The 23,562-nt window shown below is 42.7% G+C and overlaps 1 protein-coding gene across 1 annotated transcript in view; it reads left to right on the forward strand.

Moving 5' to 3' along the window:
• Positions 1–22,890, forward strand: part of LOC110504118 (solute carrier family 25 member 36-A) — a 29,796-nt gene extending 6,906 nt beyond the window's left edge. The window contains exons 4-7 of the mRNA XM_021582945.2: positions 14,766–14,866; positions 16,361–16,427; positions 16,528–16,817; positions 17,274–22,890. Coding sequence (XP_021438620.1) covers positions 14,766–14,866; positions 16,361–16,427; positions 16,528–16,817; positions 17,274–17,467 — 652 coding nt within the window. The 3' untranslated portion in view covers positions 17,468–22,890. The remainder of the gene's footprint in view (positions 1–14,765; positions 14,867–16,360; positions 16,428–16,527; positions 16,818–17,273) is intronic.
• Positions 22,891–23,562: the final 672 nt, after the last annotated feature.

Below are 23,562 nucleotides of genomic sequence, written 5' to 3' on the forward strand. Positions count from 1 at the left end.
CTATGTATGCTACTACAGAGATCAAAATACAACAGTTAAACATTGTTTCTGAGGTCAGACAGGCAAGGCTTATATTTACCCCCGCTATACCAAACTATATGCTAGGCTGGAAGCAAGGGGAAATGATGTGCGAGTTGAAGTAAATGCATGAATTCAGACAGCAACAATAATTTTTATGGAGGTGCAGGACAAATTCTCAGATGGAATTGTTAGTGGGCATAGGTGTTTTTGTGACCGCCAATACAGCACGGTTTGGAACGCTGCTCGTCCAATCATCATCCAGGATCCAAACAACCAGTTTTATAATTCATTATAGGTCATATTTCACAGAAACCTAAACACTGGACAGTTATTTTAATGATTAAAAAGGGTTCCATCATATTCTGTTCCTAGTCATAGTTCAACGTCTGAGTCTCAAGCTCATGTTGTGATGCAGCAGAGGTAAAAACAGAGCAGCATTCTTTTCATGTCTACAGTCATGTCTAAAGTGCATTTGGAAAGTATTCAGACCATTGACATTTTCCACATTTTGTTACGTTACAGCCTTATTCTAAAATTGATTCGATTGTTTATAAAAACAATATATATATGTATTCAGACCCTTTACTCAGTACTTTGCTGAAGCACCTTTGGCAGTGATTACAGCCTCAAGTCTTGTTGGGTATGACTCTACAAGCTTGGCACACCTGTATTTGGTGAGTTTCTCCCATTCTTCTCTGCAGATCCTCTCAAGAGCTGTCAGGTTGGATGGGGAGCGTCGCTGCACAGCTACAGTGCCTTGCAAAAGTATTCATCCCCCTTGGCGTTTTTCCTATTTTGTTGCATTACAACCTGTAATTTAAATGGATTTTTATCTGGATTTCATGTAATGGACATGCACAAAATAGTCCAAATTGGTGAAATTAAATGAAAAAAATTACTTGTTTCAAAAAATAAACGGAAAAGTGGTACGTGCATACAGTGGGGCAAAAAAGTATTTAGTCAGCCACCAATTGTGCAAGTTCTCCCACTTAAAAAGATGAGAGAGGCCTGTAATTTTCATCATAGGTACACTTCAACTATGACAGACAAAATGAGAAAAAAAATCCAGAAAATCACATTGTAGGATTTTTTATGAATTTGTTTGCAAATTATGGTGGAAAATAAGTATTTGGTCACCTACAAACAAGCAAGATTTCTTGCTCTCACAGACCTGTAACTTCTTCTTTAAGAGGCTCCTCTGTCCTCCACTCGTTACCTGTATTAATGGCACCTGTTTGAACTTGTTATCAGTATAAAAGACACTTGTCCACAACTTCAAACAGTCACACTCCAAACTCCACTATGGCCAAGACCAAAGAGCTGTCAAAGGACACCAGAAACAAAATTGTAGACCTGCACCAGGCTGGGAAGACTGAATCTGCAATAGGTAAGCAGCTTGGTTTGAAGAAATCAACTGTGGGAGCAATTATTAGGAAATGGAAGACATACAAGACCACTGATAATCTCCCTCGATCTGGGGCTCCACGCAAGATCTCACCCCATGGGGTCAAAATGATCACAAGAACGGTGAGCAAAAATCCCACAAAGAATGCTGAGTTGCATCCAAAGAACACCATACCTACTGTGAAGCATGGGGGTGGAAACATCATGCTTTGGGACTGTTTTTCTGCAAATTGACCAGGACGACTGATCCGTGTAAAGGAAAGAATGAATGGGGCCATGTATTGTGAGATTTTGAGTGAAAACCTCTTTCCATCAGCAAGGTCTTTCAGCATGACAATGATCCCAAACACACCGCCCGGGCAACGAAGGAGTGGCTTTGTAAGAAGCATTTCAAGGTCCTGGAGTGGCCTTGCCAGTCTCCAGATCTCAACCCCATAGAAAATCTTTGGAGGGAGTTGAAAGTCTGTGTTGCCCAGCAACAGCCCCAAAACATCACTGCTCTAGAGGAGATCTGCATGGAGGAATGGGCCAAAATACCAGCAACAGTGTGTGAAAACCTTGTGGAGACTTACAGAAAACATTTGACCTCTGTCATTGCCAACAAAGGGTATATAACAAAGTATTGAGAAACTTTTTTTTATTGACCAAATACTTATTTTCCACCATAATTTGCAAATAAATTCATAAAAAATCCTACAATGTGATTTTCTGGATTTTTTTTTCTCATTTTGTCTGTCATAGTTGAAGTGTACCTATGATGACAATTACAGGCCTCTCATCTTTTCAAGTGGGAGAACTTGCACAACTGGTGGCTGACTAAATACTTTTTTGCCCCACTGTATTAAGTTAAAATAAGTTAATTCAGTATTGTTGTAATTGTCATTATTACAAATACATTATTTCAGATTTTAAAAAATATATAAATCAGTATCGGCGTTGAAAAATCATATTCGGTCGACCTCCAATTTAATGTCTTGAAATGGCCTAGTCAAAACCCAGACCTCAATCCAATTGAGATTCTGGGGTATGACTTAAAGATTGCTGTACACCAGCGGAACCCATCCAACTTGAAGGAGTTGGAGCAGTTTTGCCTTGAATGGGCAAAAATCGCAGTGGCTAGATGTGCCAAGCTTATAGAGACATACCCCAAGTGACTTGCAGCTGTAATTGCTGCAAAAGGTGGCTCTACAATGTATTGACTTTGGGGGGGTGAATAGTTATGCACACTCAAGTTTTCTGTTTTTTTTGTCTTATTTCTTGTCTTATTTTTTGTTTGTTTCACAATAACACATATTTTGCATCTTCAAAGTTGTAGGCATGTTGTTTAAGCCCCCCCAAAATAAATTTAATTTCCAGTTTGTAAGGCAACAAAATAGGAAAAATGCCAAGGGGGGTGAATACTTTCGCAAGCCACTATATTTTCTCTTCAGAGATGTTAGATTGGGTTCAAGTCCGGGCTCTGGCTGGGTCACTCAAGGACATTCAGAGACTTGTCCCGAAGCCACTCCTGCGTTATCTTGGCTGTGTGCTTAGGGTTGTTGTCCTGTTAGAAGTTGAACCTTTGCCCCAGTCTGAGGTCCTGATCACTCTGGAGCAGGTTTTCATCCAGGATCTCTCTGTACTTTGCTCTGTTCATCTTTCCCTCGATCCAGACTAGTCTCAGTCCATGACGCTGAAAAACATCCCCACAGCATGATGCTGCCACCACCATGCTTCACCGTTGGGATGGTGCCAGGTTTCCTCCAGACGTGATGCTTGGCATTCAGGCCAAAGAGTTCAATCTTGGTTTTATCAGACTAGAGAATCTTGTTTCTCATGGTCTGAGAGGCTTTAAGCTGCCTTTTGGCAAACTCCAAGTGGACTGTCATGTGCCTTTTACTGAGGAGTGGCTTCTGTCTGGCCACTCCCAAAAGGCCTGATTTGGTGGTGCTGCAGTGATGGTTGTCCATCTGGAAGGTTCTCCCATCTCCACAGAGTAACTCTGGAGTTCTGTCAGAGTGACCATTGGGTTCTTGGTCACCTCCCTTACCAAAGCCCTTCTCCCTCGATTTCTCAGTTCCATTTAAGAATGTTTGACACCACTGTGTTCTTGGAAACCTTTAATGCTATTTTCCTTTTGGTACCCATACCCAGATCTGTGCCTTGACACAATCCTGTCTCGGCACTCTATGGACAATTCCTTCGACCTCATGGCTTGGTTTTTGCTCTGACATGCATTGTCAACTGTGGGACCTTTTATATAGACAGGTGTGCCTTTCCAAATCATGTCCAATCAGCTGAATTTACCACAGGTGGATTCCAGTAAAGTTTTTGAAACATGTCAAGGATGCTCAATGGAAACAGGATGCTCCTGAGCTCAATTTCTAGTCTCATAGCAAAGGGCCTGATTTCTCATCTAAGTAAAGTATTTATATTTTTTATAAATGTCAAATTTCTAACCCTTTTATTCAATTTGTCATTATGGGTTATTTTTTGTAGATTGAAAACAAATGTATTTAATACATTTTAGGATAAGTCTGTAATGTAACAAAATGTGGAAAAAGAGAAGGGTTCGGATTACTTTCCTAATGCACTGTATACACACACACACACACACACACACACACGTCAAATCAAATTTTATTTGTCACATACACATGGTTAGCAGATGTTAATGCGAGTGTAGCGAAATGCTTGTGCTTCTAGTTCCGACAATGCAGTAATAACAAGTAATTTAACTAACAATTCCAAAACTACTGTCTTGTAAGGGGATAAAGAATATGTACATATGGATATATGAATGAGTGATGGTACAGAGCAGCATAGGCAAGATACAGTAGATGGTATCGAGTACAGTATGTACAAATGAGATGAGTATGTAAACAAAGTGGCATAGTTTAAAGTGGCTAGTGATACATGTATTACATAAGGATAGTCGATGATATAGAGTACAGTATATACGTATGCATATGAGATGAATAATGTAGGGTAAGTAACATTATATAAGGTAGCATTGTTTAAAGTGGCTAGTGATATATTTACATCATTTCCCATCAATTCCCATTATTAAAGTGGCTGGAGTTGAGTCAGTGTCAACGTGTGTTGGCAGCAGCCACTCAGTGTTAGTGGTGGCTGTTTAACAGTCTGATGGCCTTGAGATAGAAGCTGTTTTTCAGTCTCTCGGTCCCAGCTTTGATGCACCTGTACTGACCTCGCCTTCTGGATGATAGCGGGGTGAACAGGCAGTGGCTCGGGTGGTTGATGTCCTTGATGATCTTTATGGCCTTCCTGTGACATCGGGTGGTGTAGGTGTCCTGGAGGGCAGGTAGTTTGCCCCCGGTGTTAACCCTCATATTAAACCCTCATGTAGACTGACGTAAAATGACGTTGCCACAAGCAGCACCGGAGATATTGAGATGAGCACGATACAATACTTCGCTGTCACACACAGTATCTGTGCATGTGCACATGTTCACTTCACGCTGTTCACAGCATGGTAGCCAGGGCACCAAAACAGCAGAGAAGTTGACCCTCACGCTTCAACGCTCTTAGCTGTTGCTTAAATTGACCCACTATCCTGTTTACGTTCTGCATCTACATCATATCGCGGAGTCTACCTTTAAACACCAATGGTATTCACAAAGTTTATATATAGAATAATATTTGACAACTTTTTAAAGCCATTTTGTTTATTTTAAAATCCAATTTATATTTGTTCATCTATTTTATGTGTTAAGGCCACACAGAGGACCAGAGACGATTTAGAAACCTGTGATAATCTAAGTTACCCAAAAGAGCAGCTAGGTATCTTGATATATTACTTAAAGTCCTTGATAGATACCAACATTCTGGTAGTTGACTGGTAAATGTCAAAGGTTTCCTGTAATATACCCTCCCTTTACAACCCTAATCTAGCCTAGACTATGTGGAAGGAGCTACTATTAACATTATCTGACATTGACCCTCTGGTGGTCAACTGCAAAGTCTTTGAGTTCTTAGTTGTGGGAATGTCTAAGGTGTCATGTTGTTTATAGAGTCAAAGGGTTCTGGGAAGTTACTGTGTTTGTGGTCATCAAGTTGACGGGGATCCATTTTACAATGGTGCTTTTACAGAGAGGAGTTGTGAATCAATCACTAACACAGTAATTATCTTACTCCTGGTTCATTTTTTAGACTGGACAAACAGCACTAATGCTCAGCACCAGGCTGTCCATCCCACAGTTTAATGCTATTACATAACACTGTCAGTCGCTGTGGAGGATAAATGAGGGTTTCTGGATGAGAGGGATAAGCTGATGACAGCTGCAATGATCAGGGCTCTGAGTAGCACTGTACTCTAGCCAGCCAGTTAGCTAACCATCTGTAGGACTGGGAGCGAAAAGATTATATGCTAAATTGCTACTAATGCTAATTAGCCCCTGGCCCGCAGATGATGAGTCTCTAAGTGGTAGCTAATGGTAGACTCTAGCTAATAGTTAATGGTAGACGCTAGCTAATGCTACGTCTAACAAGAGCTTGTTACTAAGCGTGTTCATAGTGCTTTGTTGACACTGTCAGGGTAGATGCTGATGCAGATCTCTCCCAGAGTCAAACCACCTGGACCTCTGACACAACACAAAATATATAGCCAAGGCTAAACACACCACACACTGTGACTGATAAGCTTTTAGTGGTCAGTACTGAAGTGTTTTAGTATTTTTTGCTCAGGGCAAGTTTGACATAACATGTACGATGGTTGAAGGTATAAACTACCTGTAGTTTGCCTGACTGACTGTCTCTGCGGTCAACAATACTACATCTCTGCCTACCCAAACACGGTGAGACAATGACAAATTGACTGAAGAAGCAGAAACAGCCTGGCACTGGCTAGGCACAAACTTTGTCACTTTGAAAATGTGCATCTAGACTTACAGGTAGCTAGCTAATTGTTGAAAAAAGACAGAGATTAGGCCTAGTACTTGTGTGTGTACTAGAGGTCGATATTATGATTTTTCAACACTGATACCGATTATTGGTGACCAAAAAAAGCCGATACCAATTAATTGGCTGATTTTTTTTTTTATTTTTTATTTTTTTTAATTTTTTTTTTTTTTTTATTTGTAATAATGACAATTACAACAATACTGAATGAACACTTAACTTATTAAAATACATCAATAAAATCAATTTAGCCTAAAATATATAATGAAACATGTTCAATTTGGTATAAATAATGCAAAAACAAAGTGTTGGAGAAGAAAGTAAAAGTGCAATATGTGCCATGTAAGAAAGCTAATGTTTAAGTTCCTTGCTCAGAACATGAGAACATATGAAAGCTGGTGTTTCCTTTTAACATGAGACTAAAATATTCCCAGGAAGTGGGAGAAGAAGTTTTAGGTTGAAGTTATTATAGGAATTATAGGACTATTTCTCTCTATACAATTTGTATTTCATATACCTTTTGACTATTGGATGTTCTTATAGGCACTTTATTATTTCCAGTTTAACAGTATAGCTTCCGTCCCTCTCCTCGTTCCTACCTGTGCTCGAACCAGGAACACATCGACAACAGCCACACCCGAAGCAGCATTACCCATGCAGAGCAAGGGGAACAACTCAGAGCGAGTGACGTTTGAAACGCTATTAGTGAGCACCCCGTTAACTAGCTAGCCATTTCACATCGGTTACACCAGCCTAATCTCGGGAGTTGATAGGCTTGAAGTCATAAACAGCGCAATACTTGAAGCATTGCGAAGAGCTGCTGGCAAAACGCACTAAATTGCTGTTTGAATGAATGCTTACTAGCCTGCTGCTGCCTACCACCGCTCAGTCAGACTGCTCTATCAAATCATAGACTTAATTATAACATAACACACAGAAATACGAGCCTTAGTTCATTAATATGGTTGAATCTGGAAACTATCATCTCAAAAACAAAACGTTTATTCTTTCAGTGAAATACGGAACCGTTCTGTATTTTATCTAACTGGTGGCATCCATAAGTCTAAATATTCCTGTTACATTGCACAACCTTCAATGTTATGTCATAATTCCGTACAATTTTGGCAAATTAGTTCGCAACGAGCCAGGCGGCCCATGCATATACCCTGACTTTGCGTGCAATGAACGCAAGAGAAGTGACACAATTCCACCTGGTTAATATTGCCTGCTAATCTGGATTTATTTTAGCTAAATAGGCAGGTTAAAAATATATACTTCTGTGAATTGATTTTAAGAAAGGCATTGATGTTTATGGTTAGGTACACGTTGGAGCAACGACAGCCCTTTTTCACGAATACGCACCGCATCGATTATATGCAACGCAGGACATGCTAGATAAACTAGTAATATCATGAACCATGTGTAGTTAACGAGTGATTATGATTGAATATTTTTTATAAGATAAGTTTAATGCTAGCTAGCAACTTACCTTCTCTTCTTACTGCATTCTCGTAACAGGCAGGCTCCTCGTGAGGCAGGTGGTTAGAGCATTGGACTCGTTACAGTGCATTGCGAAAGTATTCGGCCCCCTTGAACTTTGCGACCTTTTGCCACATTTCAGGCTTCACACATAAAGATATAAAACTGTATTTTCTTGTGAAGAATCAACAACAAGTGGGACACAATCATGAAGTGGAACGACATTTATTGGATATTTCAAACTTTTTTTAACAAATCAAAAACTGAAAAATTGGGCGTGCAAAATTATTCAGCCCCTTTACTTTCAGTGCAGCAAACTCTCTCCAGAAGTTCAGTGAGGATCTCTGAATGATCCAATGTTGACTTAAATGGCTAATGATGATAAATACACACAAAAAAAAGACACAAAATTGAGCTTGAGTGCATCCTGTTTCCATTGAGCATCCTTGAGATGTTTCTACAACTTGAAGTCCACCTGTGGTAAATTCAATTGATTGGACATGATTTGGAAGGGCACACACCTGTCTATATAAGGTCCCACAGTTGACAGTGCATGTCATCAAAAATCAAGCCATGAGGTCGAAGGAGTTGCCCATAGAGCTCCAAGACAGGATTGTGACGACACAGATCTGGGGAAGGGAACCAAAAAATGTCTGAAGCATTGAAGGTCCCCAAGAACCCAGTGGCCGTTTGGAACCACGTTTGGAACCACCAAGACTCTTCCTAGAGCTGGCCGCCCGGCTAAACTGGTCAGAGAGGTGACAAAGATCCCAATGGTCACTCTGACAGCTCCAGAGTTCCTCTGTGGAGATGGGAGAACCTTCCAAAAGGACAAGCAGCACTCCACCAATCAGGCCTTTATAGTAGAGTGGCCAGACGGAAGCCACTCTTCAGTAAAAGGCACATGACAGCCTGCTTGGCGTTAGCCAAAAGGCACCTAAAGACTCTCAGACCATGAGAAACAAGACTCTATGGTCTGATGAAATCAAGATTGAACTGTCTGGCCTGAATACAAAGAGTCACGTCTGGAGGACCATCCCTTATCGTGAAGTGTGGTGGCAGCATCATGCTTTGGGGATGTTTTTCAGTGGCAAGGACTGGGAGACTAGTCAGGACTGGGGAAAAGTACAGAGATCCTTAATGAAAACCTGCTCAGGACCTCAGACTGGGGTCCTGGTTCACCTTCCAACAGGACAACGATCCAAAGCACACAGCCAAGAAAACGCAGGAGTGGCTTTGGGACAAGTCTCTGAATGTCCTCAAATCAAAGTTTATTTGTCACGTGTGCCGAATACAACAGGTAGACCTTACAGTGAAATGCTTACTTACAGGCTCTAACCAATGGTGCGAGAAAAAAAGGTGTGTAAGTAAAGAAATAAAACAACAGTAAAAATACATTAAAAAAGAGTAGCAAGGCTATATACAGACACCTGTTAGTCAGGCTTATTGAGGTAGTATGTACATGTAGGTATCGTTAAAGTGACTATGCATATATGATGAACGGAGAGTAGCAGAAGCGTAAAAAGAGGGGTTGGCGGGTGGTGGGACACAATGCAGATAGCCCGGTTAGCCAATGTGCGGGAGCACAGGTTGGTCTGGCCAATTGAGGTAGTATGTACATGAATGTATAGTTAAAGTGACTATGCATATATGATAAACAGAGTAAAAGAGGGGTTGGGGGGAAGGCACACAATGCAAATAGTCCGGGTAACCATTTGGTTACCTGTTCAGGAGTCTTATGGCTTGGGGGTAAAAACTGTTGAGAAGCCTTTTTGACCTAGATTTGGCACTCCGGTGCCGCTTGAGGGAACAGTCTATGGCTGGGGTCTTTGACAATTTTTAGGGCCTTCCTCTGACACTGCCTGGTGTAGAGTTCCTGGATGGCAGGCAGTGATGCAACCGGTCAGGTTGCTCTCGATGTTGCAGCTGTAGAACCTTTTGAGGATCTCAGGACCCATGCCAAATCTTTTTATATTCCTGAGGGGGAATAGGCTTTGTCGTGCCCTCTTCACGACTGTCTTGGTGTGTTTGGACCAATCTAATTTGTTGTTGATGTGGACACCAAGGAATTTGAAGCTCTCAACCTGCTCCACTACAGCCCTGTCGATGAGAATGGGGACGTACTCGGTGCTCCTTTTCCTGTAGTCCACAATTATCCCATTAGTCTTGCTTACGTTGAGGGATAGGTTGTTATTCTGGCACCACCCGGCCAGGTCTCTGACCTCCCTATAGGCTGTCTCGTTGTTGTCGGTGATCAGGCCTACCACTGTTGTCTGCAAACTTAATGATAGTGTTGGAGTTGAGCCTGGCCATGCAGTCGTGGGTGAACAGGGAGTACAGGAGGGGACTGAGCACGCACCCCTGGGGAGCTCCAGTGTTGAGGATCAGCGATGCAGATGGGTTGCTACCTATCTCACCACCTGGGGGCGGCCCGCCAGGAAGTCTAGGATCCAGTTGCAGAGGGAGGTGTTTAGTCCCAGGTTCCTTGGCTTAGTGATGAGCTTTGAGGGTACTATGGTGTTGAACGCTGAGCTGTAGGCAATGAACAGCATTCTCACATAGGTGTTCCTTTTGTCCAGGTGGGAAAGAGCAGTGTCGAGTGCAAAAGAGATGGCATCATCTGTGGATCTATTTGGATGGTATGCAAATTGGAGTGGGTCTAGGGTCTCTGGGATAATGTTGTTGATGTGAGCCATTACCAGCCTTTCAAAGCACTTCATGGCTACGGACGTAAGTGCTACGGGTCTGTAGTCATTTAGGCAGGTTGCCTTAGTGTTCTTGGGCACAGGGACTATGGTGGTCTGCTTGAAACATGTTGGTATTACAGACTCAATCAGAGACATGTTGAAAATGTTAGTGAAGACACCTGCCAGTTGGTCAGCACATGCACACATCCTGGTAATCCGTCTGTCCCCGCAGCCTTTTGTATGTTGACCTGTTTAAAGGTCTTACTCATGTCAGCTGCGGAGAGCGTGATCACACAGTCATCCGGAACAGCTGATGCTGTCATGCATGCCTCAGTGTTGCTTGCCTCGAAGCGAGCATAGAAGTGATTTAGCTCGCCTGGTAGGCTCTTGTCACTGGGCAGCTCGCGGCTGTGCTTCCCTTTGCAGTCTGTAATAGTTTGCAAGCCCTGCCACATCCGACGAGCGTCGGAGCCGGTGTAGTATGATTTTAGCCCTGTATTGACGCTTTGCCTGTTTGATGGTTCGTCGCAGGGCATAGTGGGATTTCTTGTAAGCTTCCGGGTTAGAGTCCCGCACCTTGAAAGCGGCAGCTCTGCCCTTTAGCTCAGTGCGAATGTTGCCTGTAATCCATGGCTTTTGGTTGGGGTATGTACGTACAGTCACTGTTGGGACAATGTCCTCAATGCACTTATTAATATAGCCAGTGACTGGTGTGGTGTACTCCTCAATGTCATCGGAAGAATCCCGGAACATGTTCCAGTCTGTGATAGGAAAGCAGTCCTGTAGTTTAGCATCTGCTTCATCTGACCATTTTTTTTATAGACCGAGTCACTGGTGCTTCCTGCTTTAATTTTTGCTTGAAAGCAGGAATCAGGAGGATAAAGTTGTGGTCGAATTTACCAAATTGAGGGCGAGGTAGACTTTGTACGTGTCTCTGTGTGTGGAGTACAGGTGATCTAGAATTTTTTTTCTCCCTCTGGTTGCACATTTAACCTTTCTAGGGCAGGGGTTCTGCTTGCGGACAACATTCCGCTGAAAAGGCAGCGAGCGAAATTCAAAAATATTTTTTAGAAATATGTAACTTTCACACATTAGTCCAATACATCAAATGAAAGAAACATCTTGTTAATCTACCCATCGTGTCCGATTTTCAAAAATGCTTTACAGCTAAAGCACAACATATGATTATGTTAGGTCAGAGTCAAGTCACAAAAACACACAGCCATTTTCCAGCCAAAGATAGGAGTCACACAAAGCAGAAATATAGATACACTTAATCACTAACCTTTGATCTTCATCAGATGACACTCATAGGACATCATGTTACACAATACATGTATGTTTTGTTCGATAATGTGCATATTTATATAAAAAAATCTGTTTACATTGGCACGTTACGTGCAGTAATGTTTTGATTCCAAAACATCCGGTGATTTTGCAGAAATACTCAAAATAAACATTGATAAAAGATGCAAGTGTTATTCACAGAATTAAAGATAGACTTATCCTCTATTCAACTGCTGTGTCAGATTTTTTTTCAACTTTACGGAAAAAGCATAATCTGAGAATGGCGCTCAGAACCCAAAACAGCCAGAGGAATCTAGAAAACACTAAATATTCACTTACCTTTGATCTTCATCAGAAGGCACTCCCAGGAATCCCAGTTCGACAATAAATGACTGATTTGTTCCATAAAGTTCGATAAAGCCCATCATTTAGCCACTTGTTGTTAGCGTGTTCAGCCCAGTTATCCATCTTCATAAGGCGTGAGCATTTCCTCCAGACAAAAACTCGAAAAGTTCAGTTACAGTCCGTAGAAACAAGTCAAATGATGTATGCAATCAATCTTTAGGATGTTTTTAACATAAATCATCAATAAGGTTCCAACCGGAGAATTTCATTGTCTGAAGAAAAGCATTGGAACGAGAGCATACTCTGTCGGGAGCGCGCGTCATGAGACCGAGTCTCTCTGCCAGACCACTGACTCAGAGCTATTATGAGCCCCTCCTTTTATAGTAGAATCCTCAAACCAGTTTCTAAAGAAGGTGACATCTAGTGGAAGCCCTAGGAAGTGCATCCTCATTCATATCTCACTGGGATTTCAATAGGCACTGTTTTGAAAATTGATTTCTCACTTCCTGTTTGGATTTCTTCTCAGGTTTTTGCCTGCCATATGAGTTCTGTTATACTCACAGACATCATTCAAACAGTTTTAGAAACTTCAGTGTTTTCTATCCAATAATAATATGCATATATTAGCATCTGAGACAGAGTAGGAGGCAGTTCAGTCTGGGAATGCTATTCATCCAAAAGTGAAAATGCTGCCCCCTATCCCAAAAAGGTGAACATGATAGATGATAGATAGAGATTTGGTAGAACTGATTTAAGTTTCCCTGCATTAAAGTCTCGGGCCACTAGGAGCGCAGCCTCTGGGTGAGTGGTTTCCTGTTTGCTTATTTCCTTACTGAGTGCGGTCTTAGTGCCAGAATATGTTTGTGGTGGTAAATAAACAGCCACGAAAAGTATAGCTTAGAACTCTCTCTAGGCAAGTAGTGTGGTCTGCAGTCTATCACAATATACTCTACTTCAGGCGAGAAAAATCTAGAGACTTCCTTAGATTTCGTTCACCAGCTGTTGTTTACAAATATGCACAGACCCCCCCCCTCGTCTTACCAGAGTGTGCTGTTCTATCCTGCCAGTGCAGTGTGTATCCCGCTAGCTGGATATCCATGTCGTCATTCAGCCACGATTCTGTGAAGCGTAGGATATTACAGTTTCTGATGTCCCGTTGGTAGGATATTCGTGATCGTACCTCGTCTAGTTTATTATCCAATGATTGCACGTTGGTGAGTAATATTGACGGTAAAGGCAGCTTTCCTAGTTGTCTTCTGCGGGTCCGGACGAGGCATCCGGCTCTTCGTCCTCTGCGTCGCTTCCTTTTGCGAATAATTGGGATGTCTGACTTGTGGGGTTTGGAGAATATCGTGTGAGTCCTGCTTGTTGTTGAAGAAATCTTTGTCTAATCCGAGGTGAGTGATCGCTGTCCTGATATCCAGAAGCTCTTTTCTTCCGTAAGATACGGTTGCAGAAACATTATGTACAATTTTTTTTACAAATATCGTGAAAAAAACACAATAGCACAATTGGTTAGGAGACCGTAAAACAGCGGCCATGTCCTCCGGCGCTATTCGAGAGAGATATCCTGGACTTGAACCCGATCGAACATCTCTGGAGAGACCTGAAAATAGCTGTGCAGCGACACTCCCCATCTAACCTGACAGAGCTTGAGAGGATCTGCAGAGAAGAATGGGAGAAACTCCCCAAATACAGGTGTACCAAGCTTGTAGAGTCATACCCAAGAAGACTCGAGTCTGTAGTGTCTAGCCAAGGTTTTTCAACAAAGTAATGAGTAAAGGGTCTGAATACATATGCAAATGTGTCAACATGTTTGAGGTGTTAGCAGCTGCATAGGTTATTCTCATTGAGCGGTAGCGACTAACTGTTAAGGTTTTATCCACAACTCTGCCAATTGCCATTGTAATCTACTGGGAAACCAACATTTTCCCAGACTGGAGATTTAAACAATGATGGAGAATCCTCCTGGTTTATCCACCCCACCACTCACCACCTCAAAAAATACTGTTTGAAATGCGGAAATTAAGATTCAAATGTTGATTCCAACGTGTGCATAAGGCTCTAGTTGTTTTAACAAAATAGCCAGATTTTTATTTTTCCCCAGATTTACTTGAGGCATACAACGCAGCGTAGGCATTGCCTATAGGCCTAGTGTTTTAAGTGTTTATAAAAAAAAATTGTGTTCATTCGGTTTCAAGTGTTGACCGAACCAAGGTCCCCAACGGTTCAGTAGGAATACATGTACCTTTACACCCCTTTTAATCAGCCCAGTCGTTATGGCTTTATTCATAATTAGCCCAGTCAGATTAGTAGCTAGCTGGACAATACAGTTTAGTGTGTTAAGTAATGTTGTGTCATTAACTAGCTACACTGCTGCTGGAAGAAGACTAGTGGCTTACAAGTATAAGAGGCTGTTGTTCTTTACATAACGTGGGTGACGAGAGAGACTAATTCGTTTTGCAGTAAAGATGTTGCCCAACAATAACATTCAATACTTTATTTTCTTATTTGTGGCCTTCTACTGTTTGTCATAAGTTCCTTGGCAGGACAAGGGATTCCCCACCAGGGATGGTGAAGATATTGATTCCTGTGCTGTATCATTTCCTCTGTTTAATCCCTGGACCCTGTCTCCTCCTCCAGAGCCATCTATTTTGCTGCGTACTCCAGTGCCAAAGAGAGACTGAATGGAGTGTTTCAGCCGGACTCCACACAGGTCCACATGGTATCTGCTGGCTTGGCAGGTAACCACACCCACTTTCTAACTCTACACATGTACTCTTTTTTTTTCAGTTTTATTTCTAGATTTTTCATTGGTAGTTGTACTTTTCAGTCATACAATTTTCTGTGAGTATTCAGTCAGCTCTAGTTGGTAAATTTGGATGATAGCCTAACCTGGAGTGTCATGTGATGTGACCACTTCTGTGTTGGTCAGACATGCCAGAGGACTGGATCTGACCGGGTCAGTGGTGGTCCAGTCCAACGCAGTTCTGACTAGTTCTGTAGAGCTCTCAGCCTGTTGTTTCATGTGACAGCTCCCCATCTGACCTAATCCTCTAGCCTAGTGGCTAAACTAGTTTCTGACATAAGGCGTCCCTCTTTGTCTTTCATTGTGCATGTTATTAGGATGTGTTTCTTTCCAAAGGCAAGGGAGTAGAATAAAGTCTATTTATTGTTGACGTTCCTTCTGCAAAATCTGTTAGGCCTATGTAATGCAGAGCGTTTCCCATGGCCGTTCCCCAAGTAAGCATGCCTATTATCATAAAATTATATTGAAAAACTCCCAACTTGTACAGTATCACACACACACACACACACACACACACACACACACACACAAACCTTTTCTAGATGAGGAAATAGTCTCTCTAGAGGATTCATTCTGTCCAGTGACACAGTGATCCTAAGAGGAATGCAATATGTCATGTAGCCTAGACTCCTGGCTTCTACCCTTTAGAATTGAGGTCAGTCAGGCAAGCTGGGCTTTGAAAGAGCACTGCATGTTTCTGTAATGGAGAACCAGAGCCAATGTGAGACTGTGTTTTTGACAGGTTTCTGTTAACACCCTGTCCCTTTGAGCAGCATGGCTTGGTCCTTCCGCCAGTCTAGTCAAGGTCGGCTCTGCTTTATTTAGTAAGCCCATGTACGCCTCATACCCCCTCTAGTGGCTATGCCATGAGGTGCTGCTACCTGTAGAACTAGTTTTGCCACATAACCGGCTTCTCTCTGTGATACAGGAGAGGGGAATAGTCTGGCCCTGGTAAGAGGCTGATGTGTTGACAGGTAGGTGAGAAAAGATGCCTGTTTGCCATTGGTAGAGAGATATGTAGAGCTCATTGGTACATGGTAGTTATGTGCTACAGAGAGCTGTGTATCCAAGTGGCTTCTGCAGAGCTAGGAATAACCCTGAGATCAGTGTCAACATGACTGCTGGGCAAAAGCAGCCTAACACTGATTATTATGGGAGTGTAACCTTTACACACACTAACATGCACACACGTTACATCACACATGCGGTCACGATACAGATATCCTTGGCCTTGTCATATGGTGGTATGTTAATGAGCTCCTTTCTCTCTTGGAAGTGGGGTTGACAGTTAATTCAACCAGCCATTATTTCTGATCGTTTTGAACAGTGTTTTGTTCTGCAGCTTGGTAGACAAACACTCCAAGTGTTAGTGGTGTTTAGTCTATTTAGTAAAGTGTGTCTAAATGTGAGCTCTTGTCCTTCCTCTCAGGGTTCACAGCCATCACAGCTACCAACCCTATCTGGCTCATCAAGACTCGCATGCAGCTGGACTCCAGGTAAACACAAACGTCTGAGTAGGTAGTGCCTAGAGGTGGATTTAGGATGTTGTGTCGGTTGTACCATTGGTAAATCCCAATTCCACCCGTCTTTTCATAGGAACCGCGGGGAGAAGCCAATGAATGCGTTTGAGTGTTTGCGGCGGGTGTACCAGACAGAAGGCCTGCGAGGGTTCTACCGGGGAATGTCAGCGTCCTACGCTGGAATCTCAGAGACTGTGATCCACTTTGTCATCTATGAGAGCATCAAGCGGCGCATCCTGGAGGCCAAGGCAGCGCAGCACATGGACGAGGAGGAGGAGGCGTCCAAGGACGCCTCGGACTTTGTGGGGATGATGCTCGCCGCCGCCACCTCCAAGACCTGTGCTACGTCCATCGCTTACCCCCATGGTGAGAGCAGCGTGTTCTGGGAGCAGGAGGGTGGGAGTGGTCTGAGTGGAGGATAGGTGGTTTCTAGTCAGTCGTGTGTTTGTTGTCCTTATACTAGTTAGCACCTGTAGTTAATATTGGTCGTCCTTAACCTTTATATAATCAGGCAAGTCAGTTAAGAACAAATTCTTATTTACAATGATGGCCTACCCCGGCCAAACCCGTATGACGCTGGGCCAATTGTGCGCTGCCCTATGGGACTCCAAATCACTGTCGGATGTGATGCAGCCTGGATTCAAACCAGGTACTGCAGTGACGCCTCATAGACCACTGCGTCACTCGGGAGCCCACATGTGCACCTTAGACCATGTTACTGTGAGAGTAAATTATATTTAAGTCCAGCATGGAATCTAGTATTGGGAAAGTATTTATTTTGAATCACCAGGAAATGAGCGTGCTCCTCTCCCCTCTTTACAGAAGTGATCCGGACCCGGCTACGGGAGGAAGGCACCAAGTACCGTTCCTTCTTCCAGACTCTGACCACGGTTCCCAAGGAAGAGGGCTACCGGGCGCTGTACCGCGGCCTCACCACCCACCTTGTGCGCCAGATCCCTAACACCGCCATCATGATGTGTACCTACGAGCTAGTGGTCTACATGCTGAATGGTTAACCTCTGACCCAAGATGAAATCCCAGAGAGAGATGGGCCGACGTGGACGGATGGCATAAAGAGACCCCAGAGAAATTAAACAGGAGAGGGACCAGGGACTGTCATCTCTCCCACCTCCAGTCCCTCCATCCTGTCTTTCTAAAACTAAAGCAAATTGTCCCAAAAGCACCCGTTTTTTGGGGGATGGGGAGTTGGGTTGTTTTCAGGGGTGCACGACACAGGAAGAGGGGTTGGTAGACAGGAAATCAATGTTTGTTTTGGGGATATGGTTTAAACTTGTTTAAAAAGAAGCTGTCTCATTGAAAATTAGTCCTTAGGAGCCCTTTCTCTCGCTCTCTCTCGTTTTCTTGCTCTCTCTTCTTGTCTCTCCTAAATAAGCACATAGCTTACTGGAGCAGGTACATTGGGGAGAGCACTCAAGCTAGTTTAGAGTCTAACAATGCTAATAATTTATGTGGTTTGTGTGTCAAGGGGGCAATTGGTAGTAGAGGCTTATTGAGTGCAGGGAGGTCTTGAGGGGAGGATAGTGTTGGGGTGAGGTGGATAGGGGATGTGCCTTGCATGATGACTGACTGACCTGTACAGATGCATAATAATGATATGTGGGGAAGCAGAGTTCAGACCAGCCCTGGTTTCTGGATCTCAGTAGACCCCATTTGGGCCACAGGCATTCAGAACCACACACAGTGCTGGTCGGGTCCACTTTGTACTCAGGACGAAGCCTGGTCCTCTCCACCCCAGTTGGACTGCAGGCATTCAGAACCACACAGTGCTGGTCGGGTCCACTTTGTACTCAGGACGAAGCCTGGTTCTCTCCACCCCAGTTGGACCATAGGCATTCAGAACCACACACAGTGCTGGTTGGGTCCACTTTGTACTCAGGACGAAGCCTGGTTCTCTCCACCCCAGTTGGACCGTAGGCATTCAGAACCACACACAGTGCTGGTTGGGTCCACTTTGTACTCAGGACAAAGCCTGGTCCTCTCCACCCCATTTGGTCAACATGCACAGGGGCTAGTCCACTCTGACAGGCCTAACCTAACCTAGGAGACTGGTTGACATCCTGACTAACACTAGACATTGATACTGGAATAAATATGCAGAAGTCTTTACTGTACGGCCTGGTCAGTGTGGACAGCACTTTGGGCTCTTTCTCTGTGTGCATTCTGTAAAGTGAGTTGGATGACCGTAAGAACCTCTGACCCACTCCCTCAGCACCCAGACTGACCAGAATCATCCGCCCTTTTTAACTACTTGAATGTTAACCAACTCAAGGAATAACAAACTAAAGACGATGGGAGCATTGTCTCGCGTCAGAAGCCATCGCGCTATCTGAAGTAAGACTCTGCTATGATAGTGAAACAACCACCAACCTTGTGAATATACTAAGAACGAAAAAATATTAACAGAAAATCATTAACTTAACAAGACAATTTTATACACTGAACAAAAATATAAACTCTACAATTTCACTGAGTTTACAGTTCGTATAAGGAAATCAGTCAATTGACATAAATAAATTAGGCCCTAAATCTATGGATTCCACATGACTGGGCAGAGGGCGCAGTCAATCCGAATGAGTTATTCTCCAGAAAAGGGCATTATTACAGACAGAAATACCCCTCCGTTTCATCAGCTGTCCAAGTGGCTGGTCTCAGGCGATCCCGCAGGTGAAGAAGCCGGATGTGGAGCTCCTGGGCTGGTGTGGTTATTATACATGGTCTACTGCTGTGAGGCCGGTTGGATGTACTGCCAAATTCTCTAAAACGACAGAGGGGGCTTATGTTAGAGAAATTAACATTCAATACTCCTCCACCTCTAGTGGACATTCTTGCAGTCAGTGTGCTAATTGCACACTCCCTTAACTTGAGACATCTGTGGCATTGTGTTGTGGTATTATCTTGGCAAATTAGAAATGCTCACTAACTGGGATGTGAACAAATTTGAGAGAAATAAGCTTTTTGTGCATATGGAACATTTCTGGCATCTTTTATTTCAGCTCATGAAACCAACACTTTACATGTTGCGTTTTATATCTTTGTTCAGTATAATAATTATTAAATGGTATATATTAATGTCTTCATAAGATGTAACATTGTTGAATTTTTCTGCCCAGTCATGGGAGCGTAAACTATATGTTTTGGGGGAAATTCAGGGTGAACCTCTGAACCCCCAAGGTTTCTTCTCCCCCTTAGACAAATGTGTGATTCTTTATGCACTTTTCTGTAGACCTGCTCTGACCTTTCAATTGCATCTCTTATTTCTCTGCCTCAGCATCCAAGCAAGTGTTACAGATGAGACAATCCTCTGTCCAGTGTTCACTGTGGAGGTGTGTTGTACAGTTTAGTCTGCGTGTGAGAATAGACGGGATACTCGAGTGTACGTGATGCTACACGATAAGGAGCCCCTATGTTTCTCTATACGTTATGCAGTATATGTGTAGTTAGAAGAAAAAAGACTGTTTCAAACCCGATTTTCTAAAATGTTTCATTTTGAAACGTCTTTTTCTGGTTTGATTTTCTAATCGGACTGTTTTTCGATGGAAAACAAAAAGATGCTCTCTACCTACTTCGCCTCCATTTTATTTAGCTGTTTTTCCTGTTATTTGTTTGAGTTCTGTTTCAAAATGACAATGTTCATCTCCTTGTCTACCTGTTGTTTACATTCAGCTGTGTGTAACCATAGACGCCCTCACCTACTGACCTTTCCCCGGTCACATGATACGAGCACAAAGAGCCTTTCCAGCACATGTAAGCTTCACTGCAGCCATTCACTCAAATATCCACAGGTCACACTAATGCTAGAAATAAGAATTAGGTTTAACATGACAGTTTCTTAACAGAAAATGACTGTATTCACTCTGGAACCCAGTAAATGAAGACGGTAATGACTGGAGTTGTATTAATATCTAGATAAAATAAAAGCAGCTACAGTTTGAGATGTGTGCATTGTTCAAATGCACCTCTTCACTCTCCATGCCAACACATCTGGGTGACATGGCTGAGACAATCATGAAGGCTGTAGAAGCAACTAACAACCTCACTAAAACAACTAAGGCTGTATGTAGTAAGCGCATTCTAAAGATGGTCAACGGTGAAGTCCGCTTGTGTTCCGCAAACGAAACAACCTGTACCTCTGAGTGACTACACCAAGGGTTTCAGAGCTCCCTCCTCAGGGACCACTGGACGTTTCACATATTTGTTGTAGCCCTAAACTGGCACACCTGATTCAATTAGTCAACGATCACCAATTGAGTTGTGCCAATTCGAGGCACCAACAAATATGTGAACCATCTGGTGGTCCCCGAGGAGAGGTTTGGGAAGTATTACTCCACACCAGGGATGGGGGTGGGGGCCACTAAATCTGAACTCATCATGAGGGGCCACATTTGCTCACAGGTCTGTGTGCCTACATCCATGAAAAATAATAAGTCCATGCAACTTATGTGACTTGTTAAGCAAAATTTGATTAATGCAGGGTAGTAACCTAATGAGTTGGGATTATGGTTCTTTGTTTACCTAGCTAGCTACATGTCTTAACAAAAGACTCCACTATGCAAGTAACCATTTCGGGTGCGTTCGTAAATTCACCGCAGAACCGCAGAATATTTGATGAATTAACGAACGCTCAACACCCGTTGAATATGGTTTGTGTCAGTAAACGTCTGCAAAAAAGCATAATGAAATTGTTGCCAGCAGCACAGTTAGTCACCAATGCTCTGGATAACATGAAAACAGTCTAACCAGCTCTGCTAGGGCGAGTAAAATGGTCAGAGTGGGGTGTTCTCATTTTTGTCTAGAAGTAGCTAGCCAACTTTAGCTTGGGTGCTTGACTGCCGTTGAATGTTCGGATCAACCCTACTCCTCGGGCCGGGGCGTCCAGTGTACGCTCCGAGTGCGAAACGCTCTGAATTTATGAATGGACAGGACAGTTGCACAGTATCTGGCAGCACAGTTGCAGTCACTAACGCTCTGGATAACATAACAGCCCAACCAGCTCTGCTAGGGCGAGTAATGTTCAGTGAGCTGTTCTCTCATTTGTGTCTGGAAGTAGCTAGCAAGTCAGCTTGGGTGCTTGACTGCTGTTAGTACAGAATGCTCGGATCAAACCTTAAAGATGGGTGGGGCTAAAGCTTAAGAGGGTGTGAACGATGCTGAATGGGTGTAGACAGACAAAGGGCTCTTCACTAGATACGAAAACATTCAAAGGCCATTTTCTCAAAAGTGAGTTAACAAGTTTATCAACTTCCAAAGCAAAATTACTTCCCCATTGTTCCTCAACTGTAGTGTATGATATAATTTTGTAGCTCTGAGTCTCTACTTTTATCCAATGTAAAAAAAAAAAAAAACACGATTTCAAATTTTGCTCCATAAGACCGATTTGAGCCAGTCGGTCACAAATGTTCACTCCTAGACTTGCCATAACAAAGGGGTTGAATAGTATTGACTTAAGACATTTCAGCTTTCAATTTTGTATTCATTTGTAAGCATTTCTAAAAACATAATTCGCTTTCACATTATGGGGTATTGTGTTTAGGCCAGTGACACATCTCAATTGAATCCATTTGAAATGGGGCTGTGAAACAAGTCGAGGGGAGGGAATACTTTCTGAAGGCGCTGTAACTTCCTGCAATTCTATACATTTTGACAGAGTTGTGAGAAATGTTTGGAGTTTATAATACATCTGAGGAAGACTGACCAACAAATTCACTGGGGGCCACCCGGCCAGTAATTCTACCATAATTACTAAGTATAGCTGGCCGCTAGACTCATTTACCAATCTAATCATTTTTTTGCTGACATCAGTGGTGGAAAAAGTACCCAATTGCCATACTGAGTAAAGATACCTTGAAAATGACTCAAGTAAAATACTACTAGAGTAAAAGTCTAAGTATTTGGTTTTAAATATACTTTAGTATCAAAAGTAAAATAAATATTTTCACATTCCTTATATTAAGCAACCTAGACAGCACACTTTTTTATTCATGGATTTTATTTAATTATTATTTAACTAGGAAAGTCAGTTTAAAAACAAATTCTTATTTAGAATGACAGCCTACCCCGGCCAAACCCGGACAACGCTGGGCCAATTGTGTGCCGCCCTATGGGACTCCCAATCACGGCCGGATGTGATACAGCCTGGAGAGCCAGGGGCACACTCCAACACTGACATTTAGTGAGTCTCAGATCAGAGGCAGTTGGGATATTCTCTTTAAAACTGTTTGAATTAGACCATTTCTGTACTATGTATTGAAACTGTAACAAGTACTTTTAGGTGTCAGGGAAAATGGAGTAAAAAGTAAATGATCTTCTTTAGGAATGTAGTGGGGTAAAAGTTGAGAAAATAAAATAGTACAGATACTCAAAGTACTTTACCCCACTGTCTGACATGACCTAATTGAGTGACTGTCAGTGTCTGACATGACCTAATTGAGTGACTGTCAGTGTCTGACATGACCTAATTGAGTGACTGTCAGTGTCTGACATGACCTAATTGAGTGACTGTCAGTGTCTGACATGACCTAATTGAGTGACTGTCAGTGTCTGACATGACCTAATTGAGTGACTGTCAGTGTCTGACATGACCTAATTGAGTGACTGTCAGTGTCTGACATGACCTAATTGAGTGACTGTCAGTGTCTGACATGACCTAATTGAGTGACTGTCAGTGTCTGACATGACCTAATTGAGTGACTGTCAGTGTCTGACATGACCTAATTGAGTGACTGTCAGTGTCTGACATGACCTAATTGAGTGACTGTCAGTGTCTGACATGACCTAATTGAGTGACTGTCAGTGTCTGACATGACCTAATTGAGTGACTGTCAGTGACTGACATGAGAAAAACTGCTGATGCACAACATTTTGAAATTGTACAAATTCAAACTGTCAACAGTAAGTTGAGACCCAGAGTGAGTTTCCACAATAATATATTCAGGGAGCTCAAAGTATTGGGACAGTGACAATTAGTTGTTTTGGCGCTGTACTTTGAAATTATACAATGGTTGTGAGGTTAAAGTGCAGACTGTCGGCTTTCATTTGAGCATATTTTCATCCATAATCGGGTGAACAGTTTAGAAATTACAGCACTTTGTAC

Source organism: Oncorhynchus mykiss, chromosome 24, assembly GCF_013265735.2.
Source record: "Oncorhynchus mykiss isolate Arlee chromosome 24, USDA_OmykA_1.1, whole genome shotgun sequence".
In the NCBI taxonomy this organism is placed as follows: domain Eukaryota; kingdom Metazoa; phylum Chordata; class Actinopteri; order Salmoniformes; family Salmonidae; genus Oncorhynchus; species Oncorhynchus mykiss.